Source organism: Pleurodeles waltl, chromosome 8 (genome assembly GCF_031143425.1).
Source record: "Pleurodeles waltl isolate 20211129_DDA chromosome 8, aPleWal1.hap1.20221129, whole genome shotgun sequence".
Lineage (NCBI taxonomy): Eukaryota > Metazoa > Chordata > Amphibia > Caudata > Salamandridae > Pleurodeles > Pleurodeles waltl.
The window spans coordinates 1,160,517,794-1,160,531,781 of record NC_090447.1 but is presented as its reverse complement, the minus strand read 5'-3'; the positions used below and the strand labels follow the sequence as shown (position 1 = coordinate 1,160,531,781).

The 13,988-nt window shown below is 44.0% G+C and overlaps 1 protein-coding gene across 1 annotated transcript in view; it reads left to right on the top strand.

Moving 5' to 3' along the window:
• The window catches only part of LRRC63 (leucine rich repeat containing 63), a 358,867-nt gene that overhangs the window by 156,343 nt on the left and 188,536 nt on the right, over positions 1-13,988 (top strand). The window contains exon 6 of the mRNA XM_069205393.1: positions 9,139-9,228. Coding sequence (XP_069061494.1) covers positions 9,139-9,228 — 90 coding nt within the window. The remainder of the gene's footprint in view (positions 1-9,138; positions 9,229-13,988) is intronic.

The following is a 13,988-nucleotide window of genomic DNA, read 5'->3' as shown; positions in this document are numbered from 1 at the left end:
GAAAACTCATAGCTCTGCTTATTGGCAAGGAGGCAACGTTAATATGGGCAATGGATACAATACAGATGAACTTTACCTGGCTATAGAGTATCATATCAAGGCTCTAGGCCAGGTGACTCTCACGAATAAAAAGACAAAAAGAGATAAACAACTTCTAAGAGACCACGAGACAACAGCAGTTGTTTTTTCTTCTAGAAGACCCCAGGACAGAATCAGCTGTATTTGCTATTCCAGGGTGCAGTTAGACCACTAACTGGGACTTTAGATAGAATGGCATAGGACTGACTCGCAGCTCTTCACCATCTCCTATCCTGTTCTTCTAGTAAGCAGAGTGTTCAGAATAATTGTTTTAGCCTGGCCTGGGTATGGTCTGTTAGGCTGTTGTTTACATAAGATGCATTTAGTTCTATCTTCCAATCAAGGTTGCAGTTTTTCGACATCTACTATACCATTCCAAGGACAAAATTGTTTTTCCCCAAACAGCTTTTCATAATCCCTTTGTCTGGCTCCTGATAACCTTTTGTGTGAAAATGTTGAGCTTTCTTATTATGGTTTGGATGAGGTCAAATGTTCTCTAGGCAAACTCTTCATGGTTTTAAATAAAAAATGTTTTTATTATAGCAATGGGGATTTCTATGTGCCCACTCATGTAAAACTAATCTCATATTGCAGCACTGCATAAACCAATCACATAATGCCATTATAGATACAAGTTTGTGTGCCACCTCTATCTGTTCAGTAATCCCTCAGATTAAGGAAGTCTGGAAACACCTATTTTCTGCTCATATATTGAATTTGGCTTTAAGGGTACCCTGCATACTTGTTTGGGGGCAGATTGATCAGTATGTTTTCAAATGTCTACCTTCAAGGTGATATTTATGATGGGCTTTACCTCAGGCAACAGGTTTCAAAAGAGGTTGGTGATTCTTTTTTAAAAGATTTAAGCCCCTAATAGAATCCAGGAAATGTATGTTGTCCTTTAACAAATTTGTGTGCAGCAGCTGTTCATAAACATTCCATATGTAAATAGTCCTTTTATTGGATTGGTGGTTGAACCTGTTGTCAAGATTGGCAGACAACTTCTCTATACTGCAACACCTCTATGCATGCATACTTCCATCTCTTTCAGCTCAGCATTGGGCAAACTGAAAGCATGCGTCTGTGATGAGCTATTTTTTAGTGGAAGATGTGAATTCCATCCTGAGCCCCCAACCAATCTCTCCTGGTGAGGAAGAGTCAGTTAGACTTTCTTGGGTCTCTGTACCCATTGTCCATCTGGCACAGCGAAACACTTGGATTCACCCAACTATTGTTTAGTCTCCCGGGATGCTTCCATTGCGTGGCCCGGTTGTGCTGATTTCAGAATTTTCTAATCTAATGTTGTCTGAAATGGCAGTTACAGCTTCTGGGGCTCCTCAATGCCCTTTAAATTCTACCCCTGCCAGTTCCCCCAGGATCCATTTCCCTGCAGTTGTTGGATGGACCATTGGTTAGACCATTATCCTAAAAAACTATAGGCCTGATTTACAAAAGTAAACTTACACTGTTATTCTAACTTTAGACCAAAAGTCTAAGTCTACGACTTTGGGAATTCACAAAGGTCCTTTACGAGTACTATCTTTAGGTCTGCACTTGGGGCGAGGATCCCACACGTCTAAGTTTACCTTTGTGAATCAGGCCCTAAGCTACCATAATGAGAGTGGATCCATTGATTGCTTTTGCAGGTGGGTTTACTAGTGAGATCTAAACTGCAGATGGATGAAAGTAACTTAATATGTCAGTCATTTTCAGTTGCAATTTTGTAGGGACGGTAAAGATCAGAATATAAATTTTTGAATTCATGCAGTTTCTTATCAGTGCTATACACCAAATCTCCCTTATCGTTGTTTATCCCCATTATCGATCTATCAATCAATTATTCCTTATTCAGTCTAAAACGACCACAAAAGTACAGATAATAAAATCAGTAGTGTTAAAAAACAAATGAATACAGCACAACATAGGAAGTGCCATTAAGCAATCATAATTAAAAAGACACTCAGAAATGTCTTGGAGAGAAATATTGCCTCGGGCCCCTGCGAGTCAAGAAAAGATACTAAAGATTTTGACCACAGGTGTGCATAAAATTGTAAAACAAAAATGAAAAAAGCATAAACATCAGCCACAAAGTTAAAACAGCATAGAATTTTTAAGTCTAATTGCAGATTTTAAAAATAGACCAACCCTAAAACATATTTCCTTAGCCCCTAATGACTGCAAATGAATCAGTGCCACTTTGCATTTTTTAATCTCTGCCTTCTGAATGATTGGAAGCAATGAACCTTTAGTCAGATCTTTATAAAAGTTATGAAAATACAAAATGGAGCAGGGTTTGGCCCACATTTTCATCACATGGACAGCAACATGTCATCATATTGACCAAGGGGAAGCATAATTTCCATCTAATTGAACCAAACAAAACCTGGTAGGGAGTGATCTTGCTCAGGCATGGCTAACCCATTCCAGGTATGGCTCCATCCTAGGACAGGTTTGGGTCATCAAATGGTCCTTAATAGTAGCCAAGAGAGACACAGACAGATCTCTGTCCCTTGCCCTGCTCTCCAGGAAGGATTTTTTCCTTAACCCATGACTTGTCCTCCTTTTCTGATGGAGCTTAGGTCAGAAAAAAAGATTTGATCTCCCCAAGTTCAAAAAAATTTGTTTGATGTATTTTAGCCATGCTATTCTGGGGCCAGAAGTACATGCCAAGCAGTCCTCATTATGTCTCTACTGAGAATTGTCTAGTCATTGAACTAGATAGAACACCATAATAGCAAGGGTGCCAGTTTTTTTGCGGTCCTCCACATAATCCAGACCAAGCTCTTTGTGCACCATGAAATTATGACTACTGGGTGGGACCCACAGGAGTCTCCTGAGCACTGTATTTTCTTCAGGCTGTAAGTTTTTGATGTTACAGTAGCCCCAAACTCCTGCTCTGTTTATAAGAACGGGAATACATCTGTGTTTGTAGATCTCTACCGGCAGGTGGATTGGCTTATTTCCTATACAAGCTGAAACACTAAAAATGGTACCAGTTGTCCATGAAAACGTGACATTCCTGTTCGTCAGGCACCTACTGAAGGAGTTGTTTTGCTCAAAAGTGACACCCAGATAGTGAAAAGAGCACGCTCTCTCTAGGCACTTCCCCTTGATGGGAATGGTTCAGGTTTTCAGATATTTTAGGCTGCAAGCCATGACAAATATTTTGGACCTATTGGTTTCCAAATTAAGGTTTCCATAAAGCCCACAAAACCTTCAACAAGGACTTATAGGCCATTGGGAGTCCTAGCTAACAGGACAGCATTATCAGCATAGAGAAATGCCGGCAACGACCTGCTCTTAATTATTGGCACATCAATCCCAAAAGGTCAGTATCGAGTACTATACTACTGTACGGTGATCATGCTTTTGCACACATATGGTATTGGTCTAAGTACTGAATGGAAGTGATATAGTCAGTAACTGGCTTTCACTTATTTGTTTGGAGCCCTGAGGAAGTCTGAGGCTAATAGGCCATTATGACTAAACATGTGTTGGCTGTCAGTTAAGGGAAAATTATTATACCCTTTCTTTTTGATTTCTGTGGAGAATTAATTGATTGTGATTGGACTTAAGAAGTATGAATGGATTGAAATATTTGTGGAACAAATAAGAGAACACGGAAAATACAAGCAATTAATTTAGATTTTCTGAAATACTTTGAGTGCTCAGGACTATTATTGCTTATTCTTGTGACCCTTTTGGGTCACAGTAGGGTTGTTGGGTGGCCAAGTCTTGTCCTTGAGCACCTGGTGTTACTGTTTATTTACATTACCCAGCACACTAAGGAACATCCCCGGTTTTGCCAGGACACTTTGAACTTGTCCTCACCAAGTACCAGCTCCTCAAGTCAGTTCACCGCAGCCACTGAAAGCAACTCAACCCCCAAACATTGCAGTGAACTGGTTGGGGCATAGTGACCAGCCAACACAGGATTCAAATTAGTGTAAAAGAAGTCTCATGGCAAGAGTTTAATCACTTGTGACTTAATCAAGCCCGAAATAGTCTGCCGACTCAAGCCGACCACAACATTTGGCATATAAAATTTACGAAAACAGAATCATCTTCAAAACATTTTGGTCAGGAGCTCACCCATCTAACTCTGTGTGCCATTAAGATATCACTATAAAAACAAGTAGTAAAACTGTTGTAGCAGCTAAGCTTAGTTCTCTCGACAGACCCAGAAGGGTCACTGGCCAGAACAACCACACATGGACATGATGCAGGGGGCAGATGCAGTGTAAATTCACTCTTGTCTCGGGTTAGACATACCCTAGCCGCCGGTTCTTATGATTGTTCATGAACCAGAGAGGCACCCTTCTTAGGACAAGCAGCTGTCCCACATTTACAGTGACAAACATTTGGGACTACAGGGGGAGGAGTTTTGACAGTTGAAGTGCAATCTCCCACATAGTATTTACAACATTAAGGTTGAGGGTGCCAAATTGACATGTACTCATGCCACTCCCTGAGCAGGGTTGACAAATCAACAGACCACATAGCCTTATTTCCAAGTAAGTTACTAAGCTAATTTCAATAGCAGTCACTCTAGAATGAGTAGAATTGAATTTATAATTCAAGAGGACATTAAGGTTGCACTGAATAAATCGACAAGATTGTACATGTCTATGGTGCAGCTACTGAGACCCACAAGTCTGTGACACTGAATTGACCATAGTTATTTTTCTCTCAGTTTGACTGTCCTCTTTCGTCGCTTTGCCACCGGGCTCGCCCCTGAAGAGTGTAAAGTATCCTATAGAGTTTCACAGACTAAATACAATTTATCAGGTTGACGATAGTTCTGCCGGGGGGGGGGGCACAATGGCTAGACTAATTCAGTCAGCATGCAGAGAGAGGGGGGGAAGAATCTATCTGTGGTGACGCCAGGGACTAGAGAATTAAACTTTCTTCAGTCAAGACGAGATGACGCTCCGCAAGTTATTTTTCTTTGGAAATGACTTCCACTCCAGGAACATATCAATAGTTGGAGCTCTTGAGGGGGCAGAAAGGGTCAGGGGCTGTGCAGGTATGGCCTTTCACTTCCCCATACTGTGAGCAAGAAATATTGCAAAAATATATTACTCAGAGCAAAGAACAAAAAATACCTGTCTATAGCAAAGGAGAAGAAACAAGGGGGTGGCCCAGCCCACCCTCTGCCAGTGATTATGGGTGAAGATGGGCCTGCTCTTGGCCAGGTCTTTGCTTGGGCATGTGTCTGGGCATGTCCTGTGCATGTCCTGCGGTGTGAGATTGCAAACCTCAAGGTATGCACCAGCTCGGTACTAGCCCACCCACCTGGGCCAAGCAGCAGAAAGTCTGGGACGCAAAGTCCCTGCCCCATGTGTCTCGTTGTCTCTCGTGGTCTACTGAGATGCAGGCTTGTGAGCCTCGGTATATGCATCTACTAAGTGCTAGCTCTGCCTCCTGAGCCAAACTGCAGAAAGTCTTGGACACATAGTTCCTGCCCCAGGTGACTCGTCTCTTGTGGTCTCCCGTGCTGCAGGCTTGCGAGCGTCATCATATGCACCTGCTCAGTGCTAGCCCCGCCTCCTGGGCCAAACAGCAGAAAGTCTGGGACATGTAGTCCCTACCCCAGATGTCTTGCTGTATCTCGTGGTATCCCACCCTGCAGGCTTGAGAGCCTTAGAATATGCTCCTTCTCGGTGCTAGCCCTGATGCCTGTGAAAAACAGCAGAAAGTCTGGGACACGAAGACCCTGCTCCAGGTGTCTCGGCTCTCGTGGTCTCCCTTACTGCAGGCTTGTGAGCCTCAAGATATGCACCTGCTCGGTGCGAGCCCAAAACAGCAGAAAGTCTGGGACAAATCATCCCTGCCTCAGGTGTCTCGTTGTCTTTTGTGTTCTCCCCACTATATTTCCTGAGGCCCACGTATACCAAATCAAGTTAGCCAATGTTCTGCATGGACATTTCCTTGTAAACCCTAGCCATTGTGTAACCATTCTTGCTGACTCATGTATTACCACACCACCCAACTATAAAGGCTTTTCACTTTCTTTCCCTGTTGATACCAAGGTACTGAGAATGAAGAGAAGTTTCAGGAGCAGACCATTTTTACTTGCAAAAGATATCCGGGACCACATAACTTTAGAGGTACAGACAGGTCTCAATCTGTTTTCAGAACAGACAGAGCGACCTCGGGACCCACATAATTCATGCTGTAACTAGTTCTGCCAAATCTTCAATTTGAGACAGAAAGAGCCATTGGACAAATGTAGCACTTAATAGTAATAAATGGTGACTTAGAGCGCAGAACCCTTTGCCAAAACCACCTGCTGATGGGCATGATCTATACTCTGGGTGGTTCAGTTATTGAAGCGTTCTTTGTGGAAACCTTACAATTCCCTAGGAACTGAACACTGGTCATTGAACGTGTTCTCCATGCAGATGCTTTCAGGCTTTCACTAAATGATAGCAATAAAAGTGAAGTTTCACAACTTTAAACATAACAAAGTGTCCACATGAGTGTACACAGTGCATGCTGGCATCAACATAAAGGGGCAAGCAATCCAGATTTGTAGTAACTATTCTTCCTGTGTTTAAATCACACAAAGGGTTGGGTATCTTGTACTAATTGCACTTTCCTGCTAGCTATACCATGATGATCAAATCTCCCACAGCACTAAAATCATTCTTGAAGTTGAAAGATATCTTCCACCCTAACAGACTCTGGGGGTCATTACGACCCTGGCGGACGGCGGAGAAGTGGCGGTAAGACTGCCAACAGGCTGGCGGTCAAATCTTTGCAATTATGACCATGGCGGTTACCGCCATGGTCATCCGCCTCTTCTCCGTTCCGCCCGCCAGGGTGGAGACGACCGCTGGGCTGGAGACCTTGGTCTCCAGCCCGGCGGTCGTCACTATACCGCTGGCGGTATTTGGACCCGGCTGACCGCCATGGATTTCATACGGTTTGGTAAGCACTATCAGTGCCAGGGAATTCCTTCCCTGGCACTGATAGGGGTCTCCCCCACCCCCACCCCCTCCCCTACACCCCCACCACCCCTGCCACCCCCCAAAGGTGGCAGGATCCCCCTCCCCACCCCTACCCCCAACATCACATCACTCATTCACACCCGACACGCACGCAGGCACCACCAACACACATACACGCACACACACCGACATACATGCCAACAGCCACCCACACAGTCAGACACGCACATCCACATTCAAACATACACGCACACATCCATACAGACATACCTACAGACATACACGCACTCTTTCCCAAACACACAACACCCCCGCAAGCATACACGCACTCACACACACCCTCTTTATACACACACGCACACCCCCATGCACGCACACAACACACAACACACTCCCCTCCCCCCCCCCCCCCTAACGGACGATCAACTTACCTGGTCCGTTGATCCTCCGGGAGGGGACGGGATCCATGGGGGCTGCTCCGCCGACACCACACCATCAACAGAACACCGCCACGCCGAATCACAGGACGTGATTCGGTGGGCGGTGTTCTGTTGACGTGGCAGTGGAGGTGGACAACCTCCACTTCCCCGTCGACTGCCAGTATGGCTGTTGGCGGCTCTCCGTCCGAAAAAGGACGGAGGGCTGCCAACAGTCATAATACGCTGAGCGGAAACCGCCTGCACTGGCGGTCTTCAGGACGGCGGTCCCTCGGCGGTCTTGACAAAAGACAGCTGAGGTCAAAATGACCCCCTTGATGTGGAAGCTAAGCCAACTACCAGAGAACAACCATTGACTTAAGAACAACATTGGTGAAAGAGCAGGAAGCTAATCAGAGTACAAACTTTAGGGAGTAGCCTGTGAGAAAAAGCCAGGAATGCCATAGATGCTGACCTGCACATAAGCTCAGAAAATACTGATGTGATATTTTTGGTGTTTTTGTGTCACATATAACCTCTGTGGGCAGAGAAAGAAAAGCTACTAAGGGCTGAATTGGAGCCTGGCATTAGAACATAATGCACTTGTAAAAAGGAGGATGGGATATCCATCACATTTGTGATGAATTACATATCTATCAAACTCTAAATCAGTCCCTTAGTGCTGTATGAACTGAGTTCCAACTAAATAGGAGCTTGTTAGGTCTCAGGGATAGATGATCTCGGTTGGGACTTCTACTGCGAGCCAGGCCTTCCTTAAACCTTAAGTGCATATTGAAACTTTTCATACTCAGTATGGCCTTCATGCATTACTTATTTAGCTAAAGCATAGACCTCATGTACTTGGTCTACCCAGCATGATCTGCAGAGTGATGGCATGTACCTTGGCCAATTAAACACAATGCCAAGTATGTACTCCCTGACTGGTCCAACAGTTTGGGCCGTAGAATTATTTGTTGTGTGATTTACTAAATATCGTCTTTGTTTCGCCACCTCCTCTACATTGTTAAAATCTCTTGTTTGTATCTATCAAGTGATGGTACTCAGACACATGCTGTTCTTGGAAATATTTAAAGCATCATAAAGCATACCTTTTGCAGATATGACTTTCTGAATATTTGTTTGCGATGTCATCTGTCTGACGTCCAAAAAGTTATTTGAAAACCTTTATGATTGAGACCTGTATATGGTGTCAGCCTCTGTCATTGGGTGTAATTATTCCCACTCAGAAGAAAGAACCACTCAAATGTAGTACATAAGTATTTTAATGGTGACTCATAGACTGGTAATTCTTTTTCTCCTTCCATCACAGATCCCACCCATCCTTTCCACCAAAGTCCTTCTGTTCTCAAACTGTATCATTTCCCAAATGTCTAGCTCAATTGGAATAAGACACTTGGAAGGGCTGGTGTTTTTTTTGTGGTGCAAATGCGTAGAACAGGAGATCTCTACTTTAAACCTGACAGTGCTACATGCCTTTAAAGATTGGCCTGCCTTTATAATGCATCCGGATCCCCAACCAGCTACGAAGTAGAATGTGCAAGCACTTAAAGCATATGAATTATAATGAAAGGATTTTCCTTTTTGTTGATTTTGCAATACAAAGCGGCATGATTAATCTTGTGTAATTTAGAATGTGACATTTCTCTTATCTTCTCAAATTTTCTGTTCAGAGAAGAAATTGAAAGATGCGTTATCACTAGAAGAATACGGAGAAGATAGTTTGAACAGTTTGACCGTTGCAAGAGATTTCCATCACGGTGGTAAATGCAAATTTTTATGTACTTTTTGTACAACATTTAAAAGTCAGTGACTACTTGCTCGCCAGAGGATAAAACGATGAAAATGTTTTCTTCATTTAAAGTATCACCTTTTAGAACTATTCAGTAATAAAACGTAACACTTTTATGTAAGCGCTATATAAATACCATTACAATACAATACAATACAATACAATATACGCAGATTTCTATGATACTGCCTGATCTTATACACTTTCACACCCATTATGTTTCCTTGCGTATACCTGTGTTTGTTTCTATTTATTTATTTATACGTTGAATGCAAGTCCAGCAAAGGATTTAAGACTCAAAAGTAGGCCTTCCATGGTTAATGATTTAAGGATGCTAGTAGTGCTTTAAAAGAGAAATGTGGCCTTCCCAACTATATCTGTCCAGCTCACTGTGTTGCAGTCATGACCGAGAAACATTACCACGCAATGCCTTCAATGCCTTTACCACACAAGGAAAGTTTAAAAAAAGGTAAGTGTATGTGTGTGTGCATCTGTGTTTGTGTGTTTATATGTGTGTGTGTGTGTATATATATATATATTTATGTATCTATATTCCCTGAAAAAACAAAGGTTATAGGGACATTATAGTTTCTGAATATACTTGTACAAAACCATAGAGATTCAGCAGTTATATATAGTTAGAGTTCTTTCAATTAACTAAAACTTGTTCCCGAAAGTAACTATAACTCACACCGTTGCCATGCTCTGCTAATTACGCCTTATACTACATTACTCATGGCATCTTCTATGACATCATTGATAATATCACTGTGACATTTGTGAAATTATTGTTGAGACAACTATACGTGGTGGGGATAAGAGTTATAGTTACCTAAGGGCACAAGTTATAGTTGTTTGAGATAACTATAACTTTAACTGGTAAATTTCTGTGGTTTTCTTTCAGCTTAAAATTTTACGTTGTCGCTGAATATTTTACCCAAGTATAGAATATATATGTGTGTGTGTATACATATATATATATGTTCGATGGCATGTGTAGCTGCAGATACACATGCTGTGCACATCCCGCCATCTAGTGTTGGGCTCGGAGTGTTACAAGTTGTTTTTCTTCGAAGAAGTCTTTTCGAGTCACAAGATCGAGGGACTCCTCCCCTTTCAGCTCCATTGCGCATGGGCATCGACTCCATCTTAGATTGTTTTCTTTCCGCCATCGGGTTCGGACGTGTTCCTCTTCGCTACGTGTTTCGGTTCGGAAAGTTCGTTAAATCTCTGAAAATTTGACGGTATTGTTTGCGTTCGGTATCGGGTTAGTTACAACAGATCGACACCGAATTTTGAACAGCTCCGGTGGCCCTTCGGGGTTTTCGATTCCCCGGCGGGGCCTGGTCGGCCCGACCTCGTGCGTCTTCAAGGCTAATGGAACGGACCCCATTCCGCTTCTGCCCCGAATGTCACAACAAGTATCCTTACACAGATCAGCATCTGGTCTGTAATTTGTGTTTGTCTCCCGAACACAAAGAGGATACCTGCGAGGCCTGTCGAGCGTTTCGGTTGAGGAAAACGCTAAGAGACCGAAGAGCAAGAAGACTACAAATGGCGTTGGCGCCGGCAGGACAACAACAACACTTGGAAGAAGAAGAAACCTTCTCCATCGCGGATTCGGACTCGGACGAGGTCGATCCCGAACAGACGCCGAGAACCGTAAGACGTCACTGCCCAAAACTCACGGAAAATTCACTAAAGCCCAGGGGACGCCACCGCCAACAGGCAATGGCTTAACCCGAAAATTAGGTGACCGACCATCGGCACCGAAAAAGGGCACGCATGTGTCGAAGTCATCCGACTCCGGTCGAGATACAGGCACAGAACAGACTCGACCTCGAGACACTGGGTCAGAGCAATCTCGACACCGAGAGGGCGGCACCGAAATGAGTTGGCACCAAGAGATCGGAACACCGAAAGGCAAAAAAGTGTCTTCGGAGCCGAAAAAGACGGTCGAAAAAGGTTTCGATACCGAAACATCCGGCCTCGGAGCCGAAACCAAGTTCCTACACCGAGGAACAGGGCCTGTCCTCACAGATGCAAGGACACAGATTCGGACAGGAGCTAGACGCAGGGGAGCCAGATTACACTCAAAGGAGGCTCCACATTCAGAAGGACACAGGAAAGATCAGTACTCTCCCTCCAATCCGAATTAAAAGGAAACTTGCCTTCCAAGAGAAAGACAAGCAACCACAAGCAAAGGTGGCAAAACAAATAATTCCGCCACCATCATCACAACGCTCACCACAACCATCACCGGTAGCCACTCCACCAATGATGCAGTCTCCAACTCATACAGGAATGAGTCAGGATGATCCTGCCGCATGGGATCTTTATGATGCGCCTGTATCAGATAACAGTCCCGACTGTTATCCAGCGAGACCGTCACCACCTGAGGACAGTACTGCCTACACATAGGTGGTGTCAAGAGCAGCTGCGTTTCACAATGTCACCCTGCACGCAGAACCAATAGAGGATGACTTTCTGTTTAATACACTGTCGAGCACACATAGCCAGTACCAGAGTCTCCCTATGTTACCGGGAATGCTGAAACACTCAAAACAAGTGTTTCAGGAGCCTGTGAAAGGCAGGGCCATTACTCCAAGGGTGAAGAAAAAGTACAAACCGCCACCAACAGACCCTGTGTACATCACGCAGCAATTAACACCAGACTCAGTGGTTGTAGGGGCAGCTCGCAAAAGGGCGAACTCACACACCTCTGGAGATGCACCACCACCAGACAAGGAAAGTCGCAAGTTTGACGCAGCGGGGAAAAGGGTCGCGGCACAGGCAGCCAACCAATGGCGCATTGCAAACTCACAGGCCTTGCTGGCTAGATATGAAAGGGATCATTGGGACGAAATGCAACATTTCATAGAACACCTACCCAAAGAGTTCCAAAAGAGAGCACAACAAGTGGTGGAAGAAGGCCAGAGTATCTCTAACAATCAGATACGGTCAGCAATGGATGCAGCAGATACAGCTGCTAGGACTGTAAATACAGCAGTCACCATACGGAGACACGCATGGCTACGCACCTCAGGATTCAGGCCGGAAATTCAACAAGCGGTGCTGAATATGCCTTTTAACGGACAGCAGTTGTTTGGGCCGGAGGTGGACACTGCTATCGAAAAACTTAAAAAGGACACAGATACGGCCAAAGCCATGGGCGCACTATACTCCCCACAGAGCAGAGGCACATTTCGTAAATCACAGTTTAGAGGGGGGTTTCGGGGACAGAGCACAGAACCCTCAACCTCACAAACAAGACCCACTTACCAGAGTCAATATCAGAGGGGAAGTTTTCGGGGGCAATACAGAGGGGGACAATTCCCAAAAAATAGTTCCAGAGTCCCAAAACACCGCACAATAAACAGTGACTTCAGCGTCACAAATCCCCAACACATAAGACCAGTGGGGGGGAGACTAACCAATTTTTACAAAAACTGAGAGGAAATAACAACAGACACGTGGGTCCTAGCCATTATCCAACATGGTTATTGCATAGAATTTCTACAATTCCCTCCAAATGTCCCACCGAAAACACACACCATGTCGAAACAACACATGGATCTATTACAACTAGAGGTCCAAGCGTTGTTGCAAAAAGATGCAATAGAGCTAGTACCAATTCATCAGAAAGGAACAGGAGTTTACTCCCTGTACTTTCTCATACCCAAAAAAGACAAAACTCTAAGACCCATCCTAGATCTCAGAACATTAAACATCTACATCAAATCAGATCACTTTCACATGGTGACACTGCAAGACGTGTTCCCATTACTCAAACAACAAGACTACATGACAACACTAGACCTCAAGGATGCGTATTTCCATATACCTATACATCCTTCTCACAGAAAGTACTTAAGGTTTGTAATCCAAGGGGTACATTACCAGTTCAAAGTGTTGCCATTCGTAATAACAACAGCGCCAAGAGTTTTTACAAAATGCCTGGCCGTAGTGGCAGCCCATATCAGAAGGCAGCAAATACATTTGTTCCCGTACCTAGACGATTGGTTAATCAAAACCAATACGCATGAACGGTGTTCACAACACACAAAGTATGTCATAGAAACCTTCACAAGTTAGGTTTCTCACTCAACTACAACAAATCACACCTACAGCCGTGTCAGATACAACAGTACTTAGGAGCAACAATCAACACAACAAAAGAGATTGCCACTCCCAAGTCCACAAAGGGTACAGGCATTCCAAAACGTATTACAAGCCATGCACCCAAAACAAAAGTTTCAGGTAAAATTAGTGATGAAGCAACTAGGCATGATGTCCTCATGCATAGCCATTGTCCCAAACGCAAGATTACACATGCGGCCCTTACAGCAGTGCCTAGCATTACAATGGTCACAAGCACACGGTCAACTTCCAGATCTAGAGTTGATAGACCGCCAAACATACACCTCGCTTCAATGGTGGAACACTATAAACTTAAACAGAGGGCGGCTTTTTCAAGACCCAGTGCCTCAATACGTAATCACAACAGATGCTTCCATGATATGGTGGGGATCACACCTCAAACAACACAGCATCCAAGGACAATGGGACACTCAGCAGAGACAGCTTCATATAAATCACTTAGAACTATTAGCAGTATTTCTAGCGTTGAAAGCATTTCAACCTATAATAACCCACAAACACATTCTTGTCAAAACAGACAACATGACAACAATGTATTATCTGAACAAACAGGGAGGGACACACTCGACA